Source organism: Mus caroli, chromosome X (genome assembly GCF_900094665.2).
Source record: "Mus caroli chromosome X, CAROLI_EIJ_v1.1, whole genome shotgun sequence".
Taxonomy (NCBI): Eukaryota; Metazoa; Chordata; class Mammalia; order Rodentia; family Muridae; genus Mus; species Mus caroli.
This window is the reverse complement of record NC_034589.1, coordinates 13,407,852-13,434,789: the sequence shown is the minus strand read 5'-3', so window position 1 is coordinate 13,434,789 and position 26,938 is coordinate 13,407,852. Positions and strand designations below refer to the sequence as shown.

Below are 26,938 nucleotides of genomic sequence, written 5' to 3'. Positions count from 1 at the left end.
CTGGCATTTGTGTTCTCTTAGTGTCTGTATAACATCTGTCCTGGATCTTCTGGCTTTCATAGTCTCTGGTGAAAAGTCTGGTGTAATTCTGATAGGCTTGCCTTTATATGTTACTTGACCCTTTTCCCTTACTGCTTTTAATATTCTATCATTATTTAGTGCATCTGTTGTTCTGATTATTATGTGTCAGGAGGAATGTCTTTTCTGGTCCAGTTTATTTGGAGTTCTGTAGGCTTCTTGTATGTTCATGGGCATCTCTTTGAATTGTTCATGGGCATCTCTTTGGGGAATTGTCTTCCATATTTTTGTTGAAGATGATTGCTGGCCCTTTAAGTTGAAAATCTTCATTCTCATCTACTCCTATTATCCGTTGGTTTGGTCTTCTCATTGTGTCCTGGATTTCCTGGATGTTTTGTCTTAGGATCTTTTTGCATTTTTCATTTTCTTTGATTGTTTTGCTGATGTTCTCTATGGAATCTTCTGCACCTGAGATTCTCTCTTCCATCTCTTGTATTCTGTTGCTGATGCAACAGATCTATGGTTCCAGATTTCTTTCCTAGGGCTTCTATCTCCAGAGTTGTCTCACTTTGGGTTTTCTTTATTGTTTCTACTTCCCTTTTTAGGTCTTGGATGGTTTTATTCAATTCCATCACCTGTTTGGTTGTGTTTTGCTGTAATTCTTTAAGGACTTCTACTTCTTTAGCAGTGTTCTCCTGTATTTCCTTAAGTGAGGTATTAATGCCCTTCTTAAAGTCCTCTACCAGCATCATGAGATATGATTTTAAATCCGAGTCTTGCTTTTCGGATGTGTTGGGGTATCCAGGACTGGCTGAGATGGTAGTGCTGGGTTCTGATCATGGTGAGTGGTCTTGGTTTCTGTTAGTAAGATTCTTACATTTGCCTTTTGCCATCTGGTAATCTCTTGAGTTAGTTGTTATAGTTGTCTCTGGTTGGAGCTTGTTCCTCCTGTGATCCTGTTAGCCTCTGTCAGCATTCCTGGGAGTCAAGTTCTCTCCTGATTCTCAGTGGTCAGAATACTCTCTGCCTGTAAGCTCTACTCTTGCAGGGAAGGTGCACAGAGGTCTGGTGTTCAGACCTTTCTCCTGGCTGAAGTTGAAGGCCCAAAACAGGGCCTGTCCCAGAAGATGTGTTGCCTCTGCAGTCTGCATGCTCACCTGCACAGACTGGTCTCTGAGGGACCCTGGACACAAGATGGCTCCCTCACCTGCTCTGGCAGTCAGAGCCCTTCCGGGCAGACACCTCACTTCTGGTGGGGAATGTGCCTGGAAGTCTGGAGCTCAAAACGGGGTCTGTCCCAGAAGCTGTGTAGCTTCTGCCTGTCCCAGAAGCTGTGTCGCTTCTGCAGTCTGCACTCTCACCTGCCATTGTTCATCTATTCTTTCAACAGCTTTAGCCACAAAGAGAAACTAGTTTCATATTCAGGGGGTTGGTATCCCCCTGACCCTCTGAAATTGCAATCACACTTGGCTCATATTCCTTTCTTATTCTACTAATGAACACAGATATAAGATATTCATACACACATGTCTGTCTATACATGTTCATAGTCCTTTGGTTCTATTTTAAAGTCGGAAGACCTGGCAGTTGTACACCTCTAGTACAGTATGCTGAGACAGTTGGGAAGTAAGTTTTCTTCATACCCACAAGATAGAGGCTTGGATTTTTGTCCTTTTGCTTTCATCCACACAAAATGTCAAAGTAATTCCATCCATATTTGCTTTCTGTAAAAGTTATAATTAAATTATTTGCTGATGTTAGTCATATGCCTGTGAAATCAGTGACCCTCTGTTCCTCAGCTGCTGTCTGTTATGCTGTTTTTCTACAGACATGAGCTTATTTTTCTCTGTCATCATCAGCATTGTTCTGTAGAGCAAGTCAGATCAGTGCCTATGTGTCTCCCTGCATTTTTAAATGAGTACTGAACTTCTTTAGCTTTAAACAAAATGTCCTACATGTTTTTTAAGTCTTTGCAGTTATGATCTTTTCACAGTTTCCTATTAGAGGATATATTCAGATCCAGAAAATAAACTATGTTGTTAATAATGTTGTCTCCAGTTTTTTAGAATTCATTTTCTCAAACACAAAACAACATTACCCCTCTGCAGTCCTGATATCCCGCTCTTTCTTCAATCAGAAAATGTGCATTGTAAACTTAGTATTGAAAGACTCCAAGAGGAGCCCCTTGCTCAGGCCTCGGGACAATAGAGGACACCCAAGAACTCATGATAGACCGAGCTTGTTGCAAACCACATGAGGCTTTATTCGGGGAAAGCCAGAGCTTTGGGGACGACTCATATCCCACGCAGGGGTAGAGGAGTCGATCTCGAGGGGAAAGAGGTCCCAGTTTTTATAGGCCCTCAGGGGGGAAAGGAGAAGGGGAGAGTAGGGGATTTCCAGATCTAAACAATGTCTATTCTCAAGAAATGGGTATGGGAGGGGTACAAGGAAAGAGTCTGGTGCAGGTGTAGCAACTCAGGNTTGGCTGGGCTGTGGTTGCTGGGGAGATTTTCCAACTCTTCCCCAGCAACCAATATCACAAACACCTGGCAATGGGCTTCATCAGTGGGCACACATATGAGTTCAAGGAACGGTCGAAATATTGGCAGACATACGGGTTCAAGGAGTGACCAGAGCATTGTGCACCTCAATTTTTCTAAATCAGTGAAGCTAGTTCTGCTAACAGTGACATCTATCTTGCCAATTTCAGGGCTTCTGTGACTTTTTACATTCTGTCAGGATCTTTCAGTATCACAGCATGGGGAGTGATGATGGTAAATAGAAATCTACATTGTTTGGAGAGTTACTCAGAGAAGAGCAGTATACTATGGACTTGGCTAGGTCAGATTCTCAGGATGGGGTTAACCATTTACTTTTGCTGTGATAGCTTGTATTGCTATGTTTAACCACAGCATCATTCCTCTCACTGTTTCCCTTTGTTAATATGGGTGCAGTTGGACCCAGAGAAAAAAAGGAAAAGTTTGCTAAATTCAAACACCATTCAATATTCAGCATCTGCTAATGAATTTAGACATTTCCTGGAATTGAGAATTTGTATACAACTGTATGCCTCCCTTTTTTTTTTTAAAGGTTTATTTTTACTTGTGTGTGTGTGTGCACCTGTGTGTGTAACATGTGTATAAGTACTTGTGGAGGCCAGAAGAGACCATTGGAGCTGAAGTTACAGGCAGTCGTGGGCTGCCTGACAACATTGTGGGTTCTGGGAATAGATCTTGGTTCCTCTGGAACAGGCTCTTACCACTCAGCCATCCCTCCAGCCCCTAAACCTCGTCTTTTGCCAGTATTCATTGTGAGGGCCTATGAGTATGCTTTACTTTCTTATCTGAAGAGGACGTAAATAAAGTTAAGAAACACTGAGGACCACACCAACGTGTGGATACTTCATTCCTCCTTAGAATAGGGAACAAAGTACCCATGGAAGGAGTTACAGAGACAAAGTTTGGAGCTGAAACAAAAGGATGGACCATCCAGAGACTACCCCATCCAGGGATCCATCCCATAATCAGCTTCCAAACGCTGACACCATTGCATACACTAGCAAGATTTTGCTGAAAGGACGCAGATATAGCTGTCTCTTGTGAGACTATGCCGGGGCCTAGCAAACACAGAAGTGGATGCTCACAGTCAGCTAGTGGATGGATCACAGGGCTCCCAATGGAGGAGCTAGAGAAAGCACCCAAGGAGCTGAAGGGGTCTGTAACCCTATAGGTGGAACAACATTATGAACTAACCAGTACCCCAGAGCTCTTGTCTCTAGCTGCATTTGTATCAAAAGATGGCCTAGTCGGCTATCATTGGAAAGAGAGGCCCACTGGACTTGCAAACTTTATATGCCTAAGTACAGGGGAACACCAGGGCCAAGAAGTGGGAGTGGGTGGGTAGGGGAGCAGGGCGAGTGGGGGGAGGGTATAGAGGACTTTCTGGATAGCATTTGAAATGTAAATAAATAAAATATCTAATAAAAAAAGAAAAAGAAAAAAAACAGTGAGGAATGTAAAGCAACTTGTAATGTAAATAGTTTCTGTAAATACTGTTTAATATAAAATCTTTGATAGGTCACCTTCAGGTAGTACAGACCATTGTGTATCATGACAAATGCTGAAGATCTGTGGAACTGCTTCGTCAAGTAACTCTTCATCAGTACATAATTGCCTAACTAAGGACTGAAATAAGACCAAATAAAGGACATTATAAAAATCTGGGGAGAAAAGCCTTGAGAGGATCAAGCAGTCTCTACCCCCCTGCCCTCAGTGCTTCCAGCAGCTTTGGAAGGAAGTCCTGTTACCACAGCTGATCCTAGTTATTGTCAACCTGCTCTCAAATGTGAGCAACAAAGCTGAGACACTCAGCATAGCACCATAGGCACAAAAATATTGCTGTGATGAAAGTTTAGAAGCAATATGATGGTTCAATATAAGAAGTATAGTGGTCTGAGGAGGTGGCTCAGTGGGCAAAGCAAGTGTGAGGATCTGAGTTCAAATCCCCATTGGTGCATCTATAACTCCAGTGCTTCTGGAGATGAGAGGTGGAGAGAAAAAAAATTATCCAGGTGTATACAGGCCAGCTAGCCTGACAAATGCAGCAATAAAAAGACAGGTCCCATCTCAAAGTAGAAGGCAAACACCCAAACTTTTTCTCTGATTTGCATATATGCCCTTGCATATTCTCATTCTCTCTGTCTCTCTCCATTCCCCTCTCCCCCCCTCTCCCCCCTCTCTCAAACACACACACACACACACACACACACACACGCACTCTCTGTCTCGGTGTCTCTCTTAGACACATACATACATACATAACTATGTATATGGTTTCACCCATAAGATACCAATAGATGTAACTTGTTTACTAGATTGCCACAGAGAATACTAATCCCCAAGTAACATCCTTGCAACAAAGAGGATAGAACATTTATAGAGTTTTGTGTTGTTAAAGGAGAGAAGGGTGCACAGGAAGCAAAGATGCAGGCTCTTGGTGGAGTTCTACTGCTGGATGTAAATGCTCAGCACACTGTAAATCATGAGAGGTCATAGGACTTTCCATACAGTCACCAGGAGAATGAGCAGAATAATGTAAATTGGGAGAAAGAAATGTGACTTTTCTTTACTTTAGGTAGGGCTTTGATAGCAGAGCAAAGATACAATTCTACTGGCATATATATATATATATATATATATATATATATATATATATATCCATCCATCCTAGCGGGCAGCTTCCACAAAGGTATGTTTGTAGGCCTAATCTTATGTAAGTAATCACAACTGCTTTGGTTCCATACCACACCTGGAGAGCAGAGTTCCATAGCAGAGGGTTTGTTCACTGCCCTGAAACTTTAGGGCCAATTGTATACATGATATACTTCCTTCCTGCTCCATGCAGAGGACCTTTATCAGAGTTCTCATAATCTCCTATGAATGAAAACTGATAGAGACCAATAATGTACCAGGCCTTGCTAGAGCAGCAATGAAGATGATCAGGAAAATAAAAAGAAGTGTAACCAGTAGCCACCCTGCTGTGGGTAGCTCACAAAATTACCAACCAGCACAAACATCCAGAAAGCAAGACTAAGATAGCCATGCCATTGCCAGTGGAGAAGCATGTTCTCAAGGTGGGCAGCGCTGGGCTGAGCAAATTCTGCCTGGCCATCTCCACCATCATCTGATTTGTTACCACATGGGAATAAAACAAATGGAAATTTAGCTGTAAGACCTGATAGACACTGAAGAAGTGTTTGTCTTTTGCCTGTTCACTAGGTAATTGGAAACATCTGCATTATGGGCGTCTTTGTTTTGTTGTTTGTTTTTTAGGAATATCATTTTGGTAATGGTAAATATGCTTTTTAAAATGAAGTCTGACTTTTTTTTATACATTTAAGGTTGTTTCATAATTGGTCAGGATGAGATTATTAAGAACATCATTTTAAATTTGTAACTCAAGAAACAGCCCCTGAATCATGACTGCTTAAGCTTACACTACAACCTCTAGCCTCCCAGCAGGTATAATTCCTTTCTCCATGATCCTCAGTGCTTGGAATGACTTACCCCAAGACAGTTTCCCTCCTTCCACTCTGATTTGTGTGAGTGTGGCAAAGCATGTTACATTTGTATCAATTAAACATTCCAGTGGCCTGGTCCTCCAGAGCAGATGACAGTAGGAAATGGTTTGCAAGATACTATGGGGAAAACCAAAGGCTCAGTGGTCCTTCCTCATTCTGTTCTGGGCAGAAAACATTACACTTTTCTCCCTCCCTCATCTGTCTCTACTAAAAGCCTCAGAAATGAGAAATGGAAGAGAAGTGTGGTTGAGTCTGTTTATGTGGCCATATTAACCACTGTTCTATTTAATCCTTCTACTGGCTAAGGGACTCAGATCAGCAGTGTGTTGCTTCCATACTTTCTGTTCTGCCACATGACTGACTTTTAAAAAGTTCAGTGATTAATTTGTTAATGTTTAAAACTCTAGGATAGGCAATCTAGAAATCTGCTCAGAGGATGGAGAAGAGGAAGAGAGAAACCCATGCCCTTTTGAGTTAGGCATAGAAGTTGGGTACATAGCCATATGGCAAAAGGGAGGTAGTTTCAGACAAAGAGTGAAAAAGCATACCAGAGAAAGCATACTTAGGCTCTGGCCAGTTTCTGAAGAGACAAAAAAGAAAGGGGGACATGGATTTTCTGAGTATTTCAGAAAAGTAGGCAGGTTTAATCCAGCTGCACGTCAGCACTTCCATAAATGAGTACACAGTAAGCCAGGACTAATTTTATTTTTATGTGTGTCACCCTACTTCAGGGCTCATTGTTGGAGTGATCCTGAGATATGGCACCCCTGCTACCAGCGGTCATGACAAGTCACTCAGCTGTACTCAGGAAGACAGAGCCTTTAGCACTTTATTAGTGAATGTCAGTGGGAAGTTCTTTGAATACACTCTGAAAGGAGAAATCAGCCCTGGCAAGATCAACAACGTGGAGCAGAATGACATGCTGCGGAAGGTGAGCTGATACCATGGCTTTCTGGGACAGGGTTGTTGATCCCCTGGCTTCATCTTGATCTTAAGGAGAGAAATTCTCCCAAACTACTGGAATATCTGTCACATTTCTGACTTACAAATTTGTAGGGTGCTTTGGAGTCAGAATTAGAAGGAAGAGCCATATTTTAACTTTGCTGCTTCAGCTACCAGCTTTACTGGCTAGGACCTATAGCCTGCATGGGCTACTGATGCTGTGACATGTTGGTGTTATCCCCACTTGCCTTGTTTCTTCAATTGCATCACTTCTTTACTCTCATTGCTGTGAAATGAGCTTAGAAATGAGCTTGCTTGCTTGCTTGCTTGTTTCCTTCCTTCCTTCCTTCCCTCCTCCTTTATATCTTTATTTCCGTTTTTCAAGAGAGGGTTTCTCTGTGAAGCCCTGACTATCCTGGAACCAGCTCTGTAGACCAGGCTGGCCTCAAACTCACAGAGATCCATCCACCTGCCTCTGCCTCCCAAGTATTGGGATGAAAGGCATGTACCATCACCACAAGACACTTATCTCTTAAATAATATTAGTTTCCTTTTTAGCTTAGTCAATATTCTGAAATGCAATTCCTAGATCTTCATGGTTTTCTTGACATAGTCTACAAATATACGAGTGCTTACAAATACTAATGATTGATGCTAAAGTCTTACCTAATATTCAAACGCAGGAGGGCTTGTTTTAGAATTTAAGTCTAGGGATTATTTCTCAATTTAAAAAATTTCATTTCCTTTTCTTTTAAGATAGTGTCTTAAAACATAGCTCAGGCTAATCTCAAATTCACTGTCATTCCATCTCAGCCTCAGAATGCTAGAGTCCACCACTATGCATGGTTCAAGCATGGTTTTTCCTTTGACTATGGAGTAGCAAAAATGTTTCAGGAAAAAAAAAGGTTACACAACACCCAGAGAAAGATCCACTCCCAGGCACTCTAACACTCCCAGGATCATAAGATCAGAGGTGAGGAGGACTTTTGAATATATTCCTTAATGACTCATTTTAAATATTTTATTCTCTTTTACTATGCTTAATTCCCAAAGAACATTTTGTATATTTTGAAATAATTTAATATTCAACATTAGTTATAGGATCCTCAGTTATGGATAGTATTAAATATTCATTAATGATATTTTTAGGATATGAAAGGATATGAATATAAAAGTTGAACAAATTACTTATGTATTATTTGATCCTCAAAATACTCAATATTATTAATATATCTGATATATGAAATGTATTTAAATAATAAAAAAATAAGGAAAAAAGATTATGTGTCTCTCATGTGGATGATTTCTAAGATAGACAAGAAATCAGTGTTAAAGATGTATTCACATGGGTAGATTAATTGATTTTATTTCACTTAATCGTTTTAAATATTTAGCCTATCCTACCTCTACTCCCAAGTTTTGCCTTTTTATAAATGCTTAGTTCCTTTGGGCTGTAGTATTATTGGCTGTGTAGAAGTGTCACTGTGAGCTTCTTTTTATCAACAATAACCAACTTCAGTTGATGAGCAAGAAGCGGCTGACCTCACTGATAACTTTGTCTTGGCCATGTGGAGTATTTCCAAAGGGTGCTCCCTCAAGAGACTTAAATGTTATAGAATTAGGTCTACAAAAGGGAAGTTAATAAAAACTCATAACATTTTTATTGCAATTAAGCCTTCATGAATGTGTAATGAAAATCAAGATGTTTTTATTTTCTATTGAAAAACATTGGCAGCAGCTGCCTGTGAGTTCCTCAAATTGCCCCAAACTGTTGTGACTTAATATATATTAAAATAGAATACTGGAATCTTAAGTGCTGGGGGCAGCCATGGGCAAGAACATGCCAGTCAATAGGTAAATTGTGACTTATCTGCTGTAATGATTTAACACATTGGCAGCTTTGGTTCTAAATAAGGCACTTTAGTCAATGGCTTCCCATATTAAATAAATATTATCCAATCAGTTGAGCTTTATCTCAAATTTGACTTTTTTTGTTTTTAAACTTACAGGTAACATTTGATCCAGAGGTATTTTTCAACATTCTGCTGCCTCCAATTATTTTCCATGCTGGATACAGCTTAAAGAAGGTATGAACGTTTTTGTTAGTGATTTCTTAAGAATTTTCTCCTTTGTTCCCCAATGTAATATTTTTATTACTTGGGAATTTCACATAATGTACCCGATCACTTGGAGGACACTATGAGTCCTCCCACCAACCCTCCTTTCCTATGTGACCTACTCCCAGAAAAAGGAGGGAAGAAAAAGGAAAAACTACCAAGTCCAATTTGTGTTGCCCATATACTCACTGAAGCATGGTCAAACTCACAGTGGTTCGCCCCTTAAAGACTGCACCAGGGGTCTGTCCAAACATGCACCCTTGCCAGAAGCCATCAACTGTGAAGAGCTACACTTCAGCATCATTATCATAGTTTTAAAGAGTTCTTTTCAATGGTTTCCTGTCTAGGCTGTTTTTGGGGGTTGTTTTTGGGGAAACAGAAGTCTCAGTGTTGACCTGGATAATTTCTATTTTTCCCCTTAAACTCTCAGATTTATGTGTGAACCCACTCAGAGTCTATAGGTCTCATCTTCAGTAAATTGTTTGTTTTAAAATATAAGAGCTCTTCCAAACTGCCAGCAGGAATGTAACATGCTGCAGCCACTTTAGAAAAACAACATAATAGCTTCTTGTAAACGTGAAGTCGAAGGTGTCTTTTTTTAGGCATTTTTATTAGATATTTTCTTCATTTACATTTCAAATGCTATCCCCAAACCCCCTATAACCTTCCCCACCCTCTTAAGGCATAACAGCTTCACTGCTGAGGATTTCTAGATAAGAACATAAACTTTTGTTCACACAAAAACCTATGCTGCCTCATTACTATCTGATTTGTAAGACAAAACACTAAAGTAAACAGAAGGCCTTCCTGCCAGTAGTGGTTAAACAAACCATAGTATACCCATACCATAGAAAAAGAGGCCTGCTAACACACCCAGATCATAGGATCAGAGGTGAGTAGGACACAACATCTGCCCTGCCACTGGAAGTAACTGGGGCCAGCTGGACCCAGGCACCCAGGAATTCTGCCTGACCAATGGCACGGGTTCCTTTTGGTCTGGGCTAGTGCCCTGAGCAGTCCATGGGCATGAACTCTGCAGTCAGTCCCACAACACCAGAAGAAGCTCCAATCCCAGGTGCTCTAAAATACCCAGAATAACAGGAACACAGGATCCCAGGGTCTCAGGATCCCAGAGGCAACTGGACTCCCAGGAGCTCTGACATACCCAGGATCTTAGGATCATAGGATCCCAGAATCACAGGATCACAGAGACAGCTGAACTCTGAGGAGTTCTGATACAACCAGGATCACAGAAAGGACAGGCTCCAGTCAGATATAGCAAGGGCAGGTAGCACTAGAGATAATCAGATGGTGGGAGGCAAATGTAAGAACATAAGCAACAGAAACCAAGGTTACTTGGCATCATCAGAAACCAGTTCTCCCACCATAGCAAGTCTTGGCTACACCATCATACTGGAAAAGCAAGATTTGGATCTAAAAATCACTTCTCATGATGATGATAGAGGACTTTAAGAAGGACATAAATAATTCCCTTAATGAAAAATAGGAGAACACAGGTAAACAGCTAGAAGCTCTTAATGAGGAAACACACAAACTCCTTAAAGAACTACAGGAAAACACAATCAAACAGGTGAAGGAAATGAACAAAACTATCCAAGATCTGAAAATGAAAATAGAAACATTAAAGAAATCACAAAGGGAGACAACCCTGGAGTTAGAAAACCTAGGAAAGAGATCAGGAGTCATAGATGCAAGCATCACCAACAGAATACAAGAGATAGACGAGAGAATCTCAGGTGCAGAAGATACCATAGAAAACATTGACACAGCAGTCAAAGAAAATGCAAAAAGCAAAAGGATCCTAGCCCAAAACTTCCAGGAAATCCAGTACACAATGAGAAGATGAAATTCATAGGTATAGAAGAGAGCAAAGACTCTCAACTTAAAGGGCCAGTAAATATCTTCAATAAATTTATACAAGAAAACTTCTCTAACCTAAAGAAATAGATGCCCATGAGCATACAAGAAGCCTACAGAACTCCAAATAGACTGGACCAGAAAAGAAATTCCTCCTGACACATAATAATCAGAACATCAAATGCACTAAATAAAGACAGAATATTAAAAGCAGTAAGGGAAAAAGGTCAAGTAACATATGGAGGCAGGCCTATCCGAATTATACCAGACTTCTCACTAGAGATTATGAAAGCTAGAAGATCCTGTGAAGATGTAATACAGAACCTAAGAGAACACAAATGCCAGCCCAGGCTACCATACTCGGCAAAACTCTCAATTACCATAGATGGAGAAACCAAGATATTCCATGACAAAACAAAATTTACACAATATCTTTCCATTAATCCAGATCTTCAAAGGATAATAAAGGGAAAACTCCAACACAAGGAGGGAAACTACACCCTAGAAAAAGCAAGAAAGTAATCTTTCAACAAACCTAACAGAAGATAGCCATGTGAACATAATCCCACCTCTAACAACAAAAATAACCAGAAGTAACAATCACTTTTCTTTAATATCTCTTACTATCAATGGACTCAATTCTCCAATAAAAAGACATAGACTAACAGACTGACTACACAAACAGGACTCAACATTTTGTTGCATTCAGGAAACCCACCTAAGAATCAAAGACAGACACTACCTCAGAGTAAAAGGTTGGAAAACAAATTTCCCAGCAAATGGTCCCAAGAAACAAGCTGGAGTAGCCATTCTAATATTAATAAAATCAACTTTCTACCAAAATTATCCAAAAAAATATACGGAAGGACACTTTATACTCATCAAAGAAAACAATCTACCAAGATGAACTCTCAATTTTGAATATCTATGCTCCAAGTGTAAGGGCAGCCACATTCATAAAAGAAACTTCACTAAAGCTCAAAGCTTTACACATCACACCCCAGACAATAATAGTGGGAGACATCAACACACCACTTTCACCAATGGACAGATCATGGAAACAGAAATTAAACAGGAACACAGTGAAACTAACAGAAGTAATGAAACAAATGGATCTAACAGATATCTACAGAACATTTTATCCTAAAACAAAAGGATATACCTTCTTCTCAGCACCTCATGATACCTACTCCAAAACTGACCACATAATTGGTCACAAAACAAGCCTCAACAGATACAAAAATATTGAAATTGTCCCATGCATCCTTTCAGATCACCATGGACTAAGGCTGATCTTCAATACCAACAAAAACAATGGAAAGCCCACATAAACATGGAAACTGAACAACATTCTACTCAATGATAACTTGGCCAAGGAAGAAAAAAAGAAAGAAGTTAAAGGCTTTTTAGAATTTAATGAAAATGAAGATACATCATACCAAAACTTATGGGATAATGAAAGCAGTTGTAAGAGAAAAACTCACAGTTCTGAGTGCCTCCAAAAAGAAAGTGAAGGGAGCTTACACTAGCAGCTTGACAGCACACCTGAAAGCTCTAGAACAAAAAGAAGCAAATACACCCATGAGGAGTAGACAGTAGTGTTGCTTTAAATGTCCAACCTAAATAAGCCCGGGCAATGAAAACAGAACTCAATTAATATGAATACATGCTGTGTGACTAGATTGGGCAGATCTACCACTACACTACCATCTTCCCCATAGAAGAGACCCCTTAGAACTTGCAGTTTCTCCAGGCCAGGTGCTTCTGCTCCATTTTCCTTCTTCCTCCTCCTCCTCTGTCGACCTGTCTCTGTCTCCCCAAACCTTCAGCTCCACCTTCCTCTTTTTCTCCTCTCAATTACTGGCTCTATTGTTTTACTATAAATTAAGGTGGGAAGAAAGCTTACAGAAAAATCACCTGAGTGCTGACTCATTCCTTGTTCTCAGCCCCTCACAGAACAGAATTATCATCAAATACAATTAGCCGCAGGGCTATCCGCAACACTTCCCCCTTTCTGTCCAATTAAAAGAGTAATTTATCTCAGATATAATTGAACACAACTATTACTATTTTGTAATTTATGTAGTACAAGAGACCTAACACCCTTTCCATCATCTTTCTTAATTAAATAAAACCTCTGTCATCTATCCTTACTTAAAAGACTATAGTTCTGCACCTGGCTATGGCTTGACTTTAGAATGAATGACATCTGAAAACCATCCTCTCAAATCTGTTCCTCTCAAAGTAAAAAGCCTGGGTTGGCTAGGAGACTATGTAGTTTTCAACCCCATCAGAAATACAAGAACGACTGATATTAACTGAAAATATATAGGAAGCCTAACACAGCTTCCAAAACTAGCCAATTTATACAGACTGCTGATCACTTGGACAGTCCCTTACTTACACGTTGAATCATTGGTCTTCAGCCTACTGGCCAGAGTGATCTCACAGACTTAGAGTAACAGGAATATTAAGGACTAGCCTATTCTGTCTTGGCAGAATCAAGCTGTCATAACCTGTCATTGTATCCTTTCTTTGGACAGTATTATGTCTGTAGATGAAATGAGGCAATTCTTGCCTAGTGGCTGCTTTCCCACAACTGGAGAAACTCAGAGATGCTTAGTTTCTTCTTTGAATCCAAGACAGGGGAAGCTGTAAGGAGCAGACTGGTCTCAACAACAAGTGAATAAATAACATTAAAGTCACATTCTGTGGACTTCTGATGCGTTTGAAAACCAATTATCTATGTGAAGTAATCTGGACTGTTCTCTGTTACCTACTCTCAGACATTTCTGAGTAAAATAACTGAAAACACCCTAATAATAATCTTCATGAATTTCCTATTTGGCCCTTAGCTCATAGGTTTAAACATCTCAGATCTGTTTATAATAACAGCAATAGAAGGACTGGCTCTAAGCCCTGTACTTCAAAATTTTTAGTATCAAAGACAACCTATAATAACCACCCCCAGCCCCAAAGCCTAGGGAACTGGGATGATGACTCTTCATAACTTCTTCAAGCTGAGTATGGGAGCTGAGATATTTTGAAGGGAGGGCAAAGGGGAGGGAAAATGAGGGAGTTGGTTGGCCTTAAGATGGTATTAGTCTCTGATGTCTGTGTCCTAACTGGATCCAGATGAAAAACCAAGACATCAGGAGTTCTGGTAGGTCAGTTCAGCATGTCTGGTGATAGAATTCACCAAGGCTGTATATTCTGTAATATATAAATCTCAAAAAAAATTTTAGTATTATCAAGATAAACTTTTTGTTTGATTCTCTGGAATCTAGTTCTCAGGGGGTCTCCCACTATCAAATCTGATCCATATAACTCTGGAAGGTGTAAACACCTTAATCACCTTTTCCAAAAACACAAAGACAAAACCTTTTCCCAAATCAGCACAGCCTTCAGCCGTAACCAGGAAAACCTGGAGCTTGCCCTCTGTCGCAGAGGAACAGCAAAACAACCAAAATACTCAAGATCACACACATTTTAGCTTATTTAGGCGTTTCTAATTTGTCATGTCAGGATATTAACCCAAAATTCCAGTGGAGCCCATGTTAGACAGAATGTGAGTATCCTGTAAGACTTATTAGACTAATACATCTTTATACCATCTTTAAAGCAATTAGTTTAAACTTCCACTAATATCTGCCTATAGGAAGCAGATAGTTTTTAATTGTTAAGCTCTCTGCCTAGAGCAGCCATCCTGTTATACCGTTTATCAGTTTTGCTCTCTACCGGGAGCCACAGATTTTATTTAATTAATACCTATTGTAATATCTATCTATTATGCTCTCTACCTAGAGCCACAGTCTTCTATTAATTAATACCTGTTCATAGCAGGCGATTATCACTGCTCTCTACTTGGAGTCAGTGACTAATATTCCCTATCTAGTTCCAAACCGCAGGTGAAATTTCCCATCTTTAAGTATCAAAAGGTTATAATTCTCTCTTTATATCAATGAATTCCTGGTCTGGAGCCCTTTGTACCTTTGTCTCCTGAGTTGAGTCTTTATTCGCAGGGAAGAGCTGTGTGTAGACAGACATGCATTGTCTGTGTCCCTGTTTGGGGGTGGGGGAGGCAGAGTGGAGAGTGAAGGATACTGGAAATCAAACATAGAAAGGCTCTCTCTGGCATATATGCCTCTCTGCCATTCTCTGTAGGCCCCTCAAACCCAGTCAGCTTCGAATCCACACTGCTGCAGCCTATATTGCTGCTGCAGCCTATATTGCTGCCCAAGCCCCATTCAGGGGTTAGGGGGCAGTAAAATTTTACCTCAGGTTAGTTGAGTTCAAATCAATGCATTGGGCACCAATTCGTTGTGGTAAATCTCCAACCCAAATAAGCCCGGGGAATGAAAACACAACTCAATTAATATGAATACATGCTGTGTGCCTAGATTGGGCAGATCCACCGCTACACTACCATCTTCCCTATAGAAGAGACCCCTTAGAACTTGTGGTTTCTCCAGGCCAAGGCACTTCTGCTCCACTTTCTTCTTCCTCTTCCTCTTCCTCCTCTTCCTTCTCCTCCTCTTCTGCCATTCTCTCTCTCTCTCTCTCTCTCTCTCTCTCTCTCTCTCTCTCTCTCTCTCTCNTCTCTCTCTCTCTCTCTCTCTCTCTCTCTCTCTCTCTCTCTCTCTCTCTCCCTCCCTCCCTACCACCCCCATCCCCACAGGAGAACAGAATTAACATCAAATACAGTTAGCCCCAGATCTATCCACAGCATGGCAGGAAATAATCAAACTGAAAGCCACCAAATAGAAACAAAGAGAACTATATAAAGAATATACAAAATCAGGAGCTGGTTTTTTGAGAAAATCAACAAGATAGATAAACCCTTAGCCAGACTAACCAGAGGGCACAGAGACAGTATCCAAATTAATAAAATCAGAAATGAAAAGAGAGACATAACAACGAAATATATCTTAAAATAATTATTCTGTTTGTTGAATATTAACAGTTCAAAATATTATAATCATGTTTTACAAACACCATGGACATATTATTATTTTTCTCACTGTGTTTAAAATTAGCATTTTCTTAATTTTTTACTTCAAAGAGTTTTTGCTATTTTGAAATATTTAAAATATACTTACTGATAAAATAATTTCTCTCCTAGAAACACTGATAATCTTTTTTAAGTAAACTGATTGTTAGACAATGTACACAGATATATAATGCGTTTTAAATTCTCCCTCACTATGTCAGGTGGTATCATATAAGGGCTTTTGAATATATTCCTTAATGATTCATTTTTAATATTCTATTCTCTTTTAGTATGCTTAATTCTCAAAGAATATTTTGTATGTTTTGAAATAATTTAGTATTCAACATTAGATATAGGATCCTCAGTTATAGATAGTAGTAAATATTCATTAATGATATTTTTAGGGTATGAAAGGAATGAATATAAAAGTTGAACAAATTTTTATGTATTATTTGATTCTCAAAATGCTCAATATTATTAATATGTCTGATATATAAAATGCATTTAAATAATAAAAAATAAGGAAAAAAGAAAATATTAAAATCTTGTTCTACCAAAAAAAAAAGTGTTTGCTGACAGGAGCCTGATACAGCTGTCTGACCAATACAGATGTGAATACTCACAGCTAACGTTTAGACTGAGCACAGGGACCCCAATGGAGGAGTTAGAGGAAGGACTGAAGGAGCTGAAGGGGTCTTATCTGGCACCAATGGGAGGGGAGGCCCTTGGTCCTGTGAAGGCCTGATGCCCCAGTGTAGAGGAATGCTAGGGCAGTGAGGCAGGAGTGGGTGGGTGGGNGGGNGGGGGAGCACCTTCATAGAAGCAGGGTAAGGGGGAAAGAGATAGGGGTTTGCAGAGGGGAAACCAGGAAAGGGGATAACATTTGAAATGCAAATAAAGAAAATATCTAATTAAAAATAAAAGTAAAAATCATTCTGAATATATAAAAAAAGAAACAGAAAAATACTCAGTGATCACATGAGAAAAATTATTTGTGTCCAATCTGGATAGGCTTATGAGGCATTCTGCTGAGTCAGACAATCCAGATTTAGGGTTATAAGCTATATTGCTTCATTTTGTAGCATTAGAGAATTATAGAGATAGAGAACAAATTTTTGGTTGCCTGGGATTACAGATGATGGTAAGGTAGAGTTTGGGAAGACCACAGGAGACATTTTTGTAGTCATGGAGTATTTCTGAATGCTAGTATTTTTGTTGTGCCAAGGATGGAAAGCAAAGTCTTGTATACATGTTAGACAAGTGTTATACTTCAGGCCAGCTCTGTTTCTTGACTGTGGTGGTAGTTATATAGTCTGTACATGTGAAAAAAATTACATTGACATTGTACTAATATCAATTTCCTAGTTTTGGATACAGTCCTATAGCTACATAAGATACAGTTAATGGGGGGTGGGTGGATGAGGGGTACCCAAAACCTTTCTATATTGTCTTTGCAATATCAGTAAATCCATTGTTAGTCCAAAGTAAAAAACCGACAAATTAAAGAACATAACTACCTCCTTATTGAGGATCATTACACTTGACAGCATCTTAAACCAGAACAGCCTTTTATTTGACAAGTACTTTAACAAAATATCAGCAGCTTGCTCTGTCTGTCTGTCTGTCTGTCTGTCTGTTTGCCTGCCTGCCTGCCTGCCTGCCTATCTATCTGCTCTATCTTATTGTGGGAATGTTGTGTGAAGATCAGCTTCCCAAACACCTTTCTAGGATAACAGCCATGGAGATTATTCAGCTCTGAAGGGGGATGAGAGACAAACCTTCCAGTTCTAGAGAAGAAAGATGTTGGTTGACAGTAAAACTCAACATCTTTATGAATTAGAAAATTACTTCTAAGTGGAGAAACTCTGGCTACATTAACTGGGAAAATTGTATTATGAACATAAAGGAGGGAGTGGTGGAGATGGAGACACACACTGGAGTCCAGAGATAGGCTCTCCAGTTCCTGGTTATAGTTTGGTAGATATTTGACTTTAGGCAACTCTACAGCGTGTCATAGAACCTTAAATTATCACATGTAAGATGGTTCAAGAGCTGAATATGGCAGCTCATGCCTATAATCTCAGCACTAGGGAGGATAAGGAAATGACTTCCATTACTTTAAAGCCAGCCTGGCTAGTGGGTGAATCCCACTGTCTAACCAACGGCTGATAGTTTAGCTCAGTGGTAAAGCACTTCTCTTATATGCATAAGAGCCTAAGCCAATCTCCAGTATGGCTAAAACAGACAAACAAGCAAGCAAGCTAGCAAACAAGTTTGAATGAATCCCCACTAGGGTGCTGTGAGAATTGGATGAGCTAGTACATATGAAAGTACTTTGTGTATTATGAAATGTGCATTTAAGTGCTGATATAATATGCAAGCATATCTTTACAAAATAAAAATTTAGTTCATCAGGTTTGAATAAGAAATGAACAATATGTGTGTAGTGGAGAGAGATTCTGGGACATATTATGAATGTATTCTTGTAGATTTACATTTTTGGTTAGCTAATGTCATAAATGGGAATTTATCTAATCTGTGTTTTTATTCATCCTGGGAATAATTAGCCAAAAGAAATCCTAGTTTCACCATTCTTATTGGTGCTGTGAACTCAAGAGAATGGAGTCTGTCTTAGTCAGGGTTCCTATTCCTGCACAAACATCATGACCAAGAAGCAAGTTGGGGAGGAAAGGGTTTATTCAGCTTACAATTCCATACTGCTGTTGATCACCAAAGGATGCAGGACTGGAACTCAAGCAGGTCAGAAAGCAGGAGCTGATGCAGAAGCCATGGAGGGATGTTCTTAACTGGCTTGCTTCCCTGTCTTGCTCAGCCTGCTCTCTTATAGAACCCAAGACTACCAGCCCAGAGATGGTCTCATCCACAAGGGGCCTTTCCTAATTGAGGAAAATGCCTTACAGCTGGATCTTGTGGAGGCATCTCCCCAACTGAAGATCCTTTCTCTTTGATAACGCCAGCCTGTGTCAAGTTGACACCCCAAACCAGCCAGTACAGAGCCTAAAAATGAGGGATACTAAAGTTTCATGCACTAGCCAATTTTATTTAGAGTATCAGACAATTTCTATTCTGGGGGTTAATGTGGTGGCTACTTTTATGTCAACTAACACAAACTACTTATCTGAAAGGAAGGAACCACAATTAAGAAAAATGCCTCCAAAAATCCAGCTGGAAATCATTTTCTTAATTAGTGATTGATGCAGGGAAGGGTCCAGACCATTGTGGGTGATACCATCCCTGGGCTGGCACTATAAGAAAGCAGGTTGAGCAAGATTTGAGGAGCAAACCAGTAAGCAGCAAACCTCCATGGCCTCTGCAACAGCTCCTGTCTTCAGGTTCCTTCCCTGTTCGAGTTCCTGCGCTCACTGCGTTTGATGATGACCTATTATGTGGAGCTGTGAGCAAAATAAATCCGTTACTCTCCTAGTTGCTTTGGCATGGTGTTTCATCACAGCAATAGTAACCCTAACTTAGACTGCTAAGCAATGCCACATGATCAAAGTTCACATGACTTCAAGGTATATACAAACTCAAGGACAGGCCATGATTGGAAACATTTAAGATAATGGTTAATTTGAAGTAAACCATATTTGCTACACAAATAACAAAAGCACATTTCAAAAACCATTGTTTAGAAGGAACAGAGGTCACAAGACTCTTGTCCTGTTTTCTTGGAGTTTTCTTACAAGCTCTCAGAATTCTTCTAACACATGATTCTTGAATCATGTTCTGAACTGAGTTTCAGCACAAGTGCATCTGAGATTGCAATTTCTATCTGGGTATGTCACCTGAATGCCATTGGTTCTAGTGTTACCTCATATAAGCCCTTAATGGAACTTAAAAAAACAAATCATTATACCTTTATTTATTTTGGGTGCCTGTGTATGTGAATGTGTGCATGCCACCATGTACAAGAAGTCAGAAGACAACTTGAGCAGGGGTAGGGTGGGCTGTGGCCAGTTCTCTCTTCTACAGTGCAGGTCTCAGAGATCAAACTCAGGTCATCAGGGTTGATGGCAAGTGCCATAACCTAATGAGCCATCTTGTCAGCTTCTTTAATGGAAGTTTTATTGGAATCATAGTTGTTAATATTTTTGAAATCTGACACCCCTCAAATCTTGCTATATAAATACAATAGCATTAAAAAAGACTCAAGACAGAAGGGTGGTGGTGGCAAATGCCTTTAATCCCAGCATTTGGAAGGCAGAGGCAGGCAGATTTCTGAGTTCGAGGCCAGCCTCACAAAAGTGAGTTCCAGGACAGCCAGGGCTATACAGAGAAACCCTGTCTCAAAAAAACAAAAAACACAAAAAACAAAACAAAACAAAAGACTCAAGACAGAATCAAGTATAATATGTTCATTATCTGTTCAGGCAGCACCTTCATTTGGTGACTGTTGGCATGACATGCCCTTTAAAGAGTCTTCTGAGCAGTAAATGTTCTTTTGACATCTGAGTCTCAGAGGAACAAACGTTGTGGAAAGATAACAGGGTTTTGGACTGTCTGAGATATAGAGCAAAGGACAACTGCAGCCTTTTGCTCATATAGCATGATGCTGGCTGTGCCCACTTTCCGTGTTCAGCTGGCATACTGGGTCTTTGCTATCTTTAAAAATGATGGCTAAAGTTTTGATGGTTCTTGTTTAATTACTGTGTTTGGAGGATTTTACTTGTCTATTTTTATTAAGAAGTTCTGAATTTTAAATAGGAATTTTGCGTGTTGCCGAAAGATCTTTTTCTTTTTTGGTCTATTTACTCTTATTAAAATAAACCACTTTGGGAATTTATGGGTTCCATATATATATATATATATATATGAATATATATTCATATATATATATGAATAAAATCACTAGTTCCTTGTTAATGACTTCTTTGTGTTGTTTGCATTCACCCTTCATAGTTATTTTACAGTAGATCATAGATTGTTGCTAATAGTATTTATCCCACTGTGCTATAGAAGAAAGAATCCTTCCATCTCCTCAGTTTTATTTCTATAACTTCTAATTTTATGATTGGTTGTTATAGTCTCTAGTGACCAACCACATTTCCAATCATTCTATAAGACTGACTTCTTAGTTTCCAAAAATGAGAACATGTGTCATTTTTCTTTCTGTGTCTGGCTTATTACACTTAACATAGTGACCTGGTCCACCTCTTTCCATGTTGCCATAAAGGCAGAATTTATTCTGTTTTTCAGGCTGAGTAATAGTCTACTGTGAATCTATACCGTATACTCTTTATACGTTAATCCATCACTCGAAATTTTAGGTGATTCTCTAGGATAGTTATTGTGTATATTTCTATAGTAAGCACTGTCATATGGCATATCATTTTTTCTATAATGGTAATTATGAGTATTTACAAAACATATAAAACTCAAGAAGAAGGAAGACCAAAGTGTGGATACTTCGATCCTTCTTAGAAGGGGGAACAAAATGCCATGGAAGTAGTTACAGAGAAAAAGTTCGGAGCAGAGACTGAAGGAATGACCATCCAGAGACTGCCCCACCTGGGGATCCATCCCATAAACAACCACCAGATCCAGACACAATGGCAGATGCCAACAAGAGCTTTCTGACAAGGAGCCTGATATAGCTGTCTCCTGAGAGGCTCTGCCAGTGCCTGACTAATATAGAAGTGGATGCTCACAGTCATCCATTAGAGAGAGCATAGGGTCCCCAATGGAGGAGCTAGAGAAAGTACCCAAGGAGCTGAAGGGGTTTGCAGCCCCATAGGAGGAACAACAAGATGAACTAACCAGTATCCCCAGAGCTCTCAGGGACTAAACCACCAATCAAAGAAAACACATGGTCGGAATCCTGTCTCTAGCTGCATATGTAGCAGAGGATGGCCTAGTCAGTCATCAATGGAGAGGCCCTTGGTCTTGTGAAGGTTCTATGCCCCAGTATAGGTTAATACAAGGGCCAGGATTGGGAGTGGGTGTGTTGGGGAGCAGGGGGAGGGGAGGGTATAGGGGATTTTCGGAGAGGAAACTAGGAAAGGGGATAACATTTGAAATGTAAATAAAACATCTAATAAAAATGCTATTAAGAACGAAGAGAAAGGAAAACTCTTGCTTCTTTAGTGTAGCTCCTGTGAGAAAATGTATTGAGGTTTCTAAATGAAATTTTTAAAAAATGGAACTGCAATATGAAAGCTCTTAAGTGCAGGTTCTAACCCTCCCTCCATCAGAAGTCTCCATGGACCTGATGACTTGTAACATGTGAATATATGTGCACATGTATTTGTTGTGTTCATTTTTGAAGGTAACTTTTGAATATGCAGACACATCAAAGGGATATTACACTCTCCTTCTGAATGATTGCTACATGTTAACATTGGTTTTAGGTTTTTTACTATACAAACATTACCATCTTGAACTAAACTCACTACCATTCTCACTTTTTCATTCCCATCTCTATTGTCCAACTTTTTCAGGCTCCAAAGAGTAAAACAGATGATATAAGAAGATATAATGAGATATCTTATGTCCCATAAGCCTATATTTAGGAGTCTGTTTTCCACTATCAAATTAAGTAGAATTCTTCTCAGAAGATACTTTCTCATTTATCTGTTTCAGACTTACATCTCTAATGATCTTTAAGATCCCACTAGAACTAGCAGGATTATGGAATAAGCTGATCTTTGTCCAGTCCCAAAGAAATAGTTGGTATACTTATATACATGTGTGCATATACATACACTTAATACATCTTGATATTAGCCAGAGTTGTTTTATCTGAAATTAATAGATGTACATACAGTGTAGAATACCAGGATTTAGAGGCTTTTCATGTGAAGTTTTTATTTGTATGTTTGATTTTTTTTTTTTGGCTTGCTGTCAAGAATTACTATAATCCCTAAATTTTTGTTTCATTCAGAGACACTTTTTCAGAAATCTTGGGTCGATTCTGGCCTATGCTTTCTTGGGGACTGCTGTTTCTTGCTTCATTATTGGGTAAGTAATTCTTGGTTGTATACCCAGTCTAACAAATTACCCAAAGGAATAAGATTCATCAGCATCGTGTACAAAGCAGTTTCTTAATGTTGTTTGAGGATGGCAGTTTGGATAGAGAGTTATCCTGTCCAGTATGGTAGTTAGCTACATGTGGGCATTAAATTTAAATTAAGAATAATTAAAATGAACTAGAATTAGTAGATCATAATTTCCTATAACATTCCCTGATAAAAAGAACCAGGTGTCTCTTACTCTAGGGCTGGAACAGGAACTTTACAGGAAGATTGAACATCTTATAATACCAAAGAGTAAACAAATGCTCAAAAGACAGCAATAAGGCTACAAGGCATGCCACAGGAACTCAAAAGCCAACCTGGTAATTCTCATGATACCCAGAGCCCATCAGTGGTTGAAACACAACAAAATGGATAGCTCTATATTAGATCATCATATAGAGTATATAATAAATATTCCTGAGTCTATGGATAGAGAAGAATACATGATTTGATGAAGAAACAAATGAGAAGAGGCACATTTCATGTGCCAAATTGTAGATAAGTGTTATGGATATATTCCCTTCAAAGAGGTAGAACTTAGTCCTACCAACTCCAGATCTTCATTCTACCTTAGCTTTGAGTGTAGACGGTATGTTGTAGCTTCTTATAAAGAATATGGTACAGAAAGTATAGAAAGAAGAGAGTAGCTTAAAAGGTGAGAAGATGGAAGACATTACAAACCATGTCTTTATTACATATCCTTGAGATTTGTGATGAGAAGGGCACTTTGCCTCCCTCATCATCTACCCCAAATACATCATTACCTCTGTCTGGAGAAAAAGCCACAGAAAGCACTCTCCAAACTTTCTGACCAGCATTGCTCAAAATTACAAAGGTCATCAGAAACAAGCAGTGGCTGAGAAACTTTCACAACCAAAAGGAAACCAGGAGATTTGATGACTAAATGCCATGTAGACGTTTAGATGGGCTCGTGCAGCAGAAAGGTGATATTAGGTTTTAAAAATGCACTAGCAAACCTGAATGTAGGAAGAGCTTTTAAAAATTAGTTGGAAAGCTGTAGATAAAGGCAAGGAGCTTCTATCCTAGACTTTAAAAGGAAGGTCTTGCAGTTTGTCTTTAATGAGGTGACAGATCACTGAAGAAAAACAGGTTCCCCAGCATGCATTAATGATGATAGGAGACAAGATTTGTATGAGGCTGCCAGAGGGAAATCTGCCACTTAGATCAAGGATTTTAGTAAAAAGAAATGGAGAAGGAAGTCTACTTTCAGGAAATATTTGAAATGTATGAACATGCAAGAAGCCTTTGATAAGTAGCAAGGAACAAATCAGATCTGTTCCACAGAGCTGCCATGGACTAAAGTTGAGCTGATTGGAGCAATATCTTGCACACACTAGGAAAGTATTAAGTTCTAGTTAGTTCTTATAAGGATTCCATTCTGCACTGCAAACAATTCTTTCACCCCTAGCTTAGCCATTCCACTGTTCTAGTCAGTAAAGACATAAGGGTAGACCATGACATGGTCCTTACCTTTACAAATTTCATTGAATGGTTAGCAGTAGTATACAGTGAGTTAATTCTATGTTATTTTTATTCTTTTAACCTTTAAAGCTGCTGTTATTGTTGATGCATACATGCATCATGCACATAGATACATACATGCATGTTAGGCTATTTTTCAACACTTATTGCTGTTTCCAGTTATAATTTGCCACGTAGGAAGTTTGCTCCAGGCAAGCTGAAATATTGAACATGGTGGTTCCTGTTAGACCTTGTCGCATTCTGCCTAATATAAGGATAGCTACAATTAGCCTGCCTCACCTAAACAGAGCAAAAGTCCAGGCATATCAGTGGGGACACTGGTGATCTACTAGGACATTTCAAGAGGGTTCTATCTTTACCTTCTTTGCACTGCTTTATGATGGAGAGAGCAGCATTATCATTCTCTCCAGCTTCACTCGGCCCCCTAATTTCTATGACTTGAGATAAACTTTCTTATAATTCTATATTTATAGTGATTTATTATTTCAGGCTCTATCTTCCATTTTCCTCTATCACTCAGTTGCTTAAGATCTTTAACTTTATGACTCATCAAAGACCATACTTCACAGTTTCTATAATTGATAATAAAAACAACTTTTAAGAAACATTTTAATAAATATTCAGGGGTTGGGAGTGTAAGTCAGTTGGTGCAGTTTACCTAACATGCACAAAGCCTTGGGTGGTGGTGGTTTATACCTGTAATTCCAGTACTTGGGAAGCAGAGGCAAGAGAATCAGGAGTTCAGAGATATTCTTGATCAGATCAAAAGTTGAGGGTCATCCTCTGACACTTGGTGAGTCATGCCCCAATTAGTCTACATGAGACTGTCTCAGTGTCCCACCTCCATGCACATACAAAAATCAACAATAGCCAAAGAAATATTCAGATGCTTCTGCAAGATAATAATAAACTACAAACTAGTCCTTGGTGCCAAAGTCCTATTTGCCTAGGTTCCTAGTAAGTGTCCAATCATAAAAGTTGCCTATTGCTTTCCTGAATCTCCCTTAAAGTATAATGTTCTAATTGCACTCTAGTACTCTGTTTATATGTGTGCAAGATTTTTTCCCTGACACTGTTTTATCTATCATCTTACAGAAATCTTATGTATGGAGTGGTGAAACTCATGAAGATTGTGGGCCAGCTCTCTGATAAATTTTACTACACAGATTGTCTCTTTTTTGGAGCAATTATTTCTGCCACTGATCCAGGTAATTGGACATTTGGTTTGATCATTATGTTACTATAATATTTAAATCTTATCAATTTTAGAGCAGCCATTGACTTTTGTTGCAGTAGAAAGACTGTAGTATTAACATATGATGGAGGAATGCAATAGTAGTTAGACGTAACAAACAGGCTTCTATGAGAAATATGTAATTACCTTCTCTGGTGGTTTGAATAAGATGTTCCCTATAGTCTTAGACCCTTGAATATGTAGTCCCCACTTGGTGACGCTGTTTGGAAAAGCTTAGGAGATGTGGCCTTGTTTGAGGAAGTATATCACTGGAGGTAGGATGTCAAAGTTTAAAAGCCTCATGTCATTGTTAGTTCATTCTCTGAGCTTGTGGTTTAAAATGGGAGCTTTCAGTTTGCTCTAGCCACCATACACGGTATTTTCTGTCTTTTGGGGAAGCTATAATGGTGATGGGCTCTTATCACTCTGGAACTTTACTCCCTAATAAACCCTTCCTACTATAAGTTTCCCTGGTCATTTGTGTATTATAGCAATAGAAACGAAACTGTACCTCCTTACTGTTTTTATTGTGGGAAAATAGCATACAATGTAGCATCCTAATTCCCGAACATATGGTTCAGTAGTGTTAAGTATTGCCTTGTTCAGCAACTAATTTTTTGAACTTTTCATCATTTACAATGGAAACTCTCTAAACTCATATAGCAACAACTTCCCTTTGGCCTTTCCATCCAGCTTCTGGCAACCAACAACTATTCTCTTTTTCCCTCGATAAATTTCACTACTATAATTTCCTTGTAAAATCTTAATTTCACCAATTATACAAAAGCCAATTGTACAAAAGGGTATTTGTCTTGTCACTGATTCATTTTAATTAGCATCCTGCAAGCATCAATCCATTTATGACACAGTGTATGCCATGATTTCCTTCCTTTTTTTTCTTTATTTTTTTAAATTAGGTATTTTCTTCATTTACATTCCCAATGCTATCCCAAAAGTCCCCCATACCCTCCCCACTACTATCCTACCCCCCACGCCCACTTCTTGGACCTGGCGTTCCCCTTTACTGGGGCATATAAAGTTTGCAAGACCAAGGGGGCTCTCTTTCCACTGATGGCCTACTAGGTCATCTTCTGATACATATGCAGCTAGAGACAGGAGCTCTGGGGTACTGGTTAGTTCATA

The 26,938-nt window shown here is 39.2% G+C and overlaps 1 protein-coding gene across 1 annotated transcript in view; it reads left to right on the top strand.

Moving 5' to 3' along the window:
• Slc9a7 (solute carrier family 9 member A7) overlaps window positions 1-26,938 on the top strand; it is a 185,840-nt gene that overhangs the window by 87,053 nt on the left and 71,849 nt on the right. The window contains exons 2-5 of the mRNA XM_029473507.1: window positions 6,829-7,028; window positions 9,049-9,126; window positions 22,926-23,002; window positions 25,657-25,769. Coding sequence (XP_029329367.1) covers window positions 6,829-7,028; window positions 9,049-9,126; window positions 22,926-23,002; window positions 25,657-25,769 — 468 coding nt within the window. The remainder of the gene's footprint in view (window positions 1-6,828; window positions 7,029-9,048; window positions 9,127-22,925; window positions 23,003-25,656; window positions 25,770-26,938) is intronic.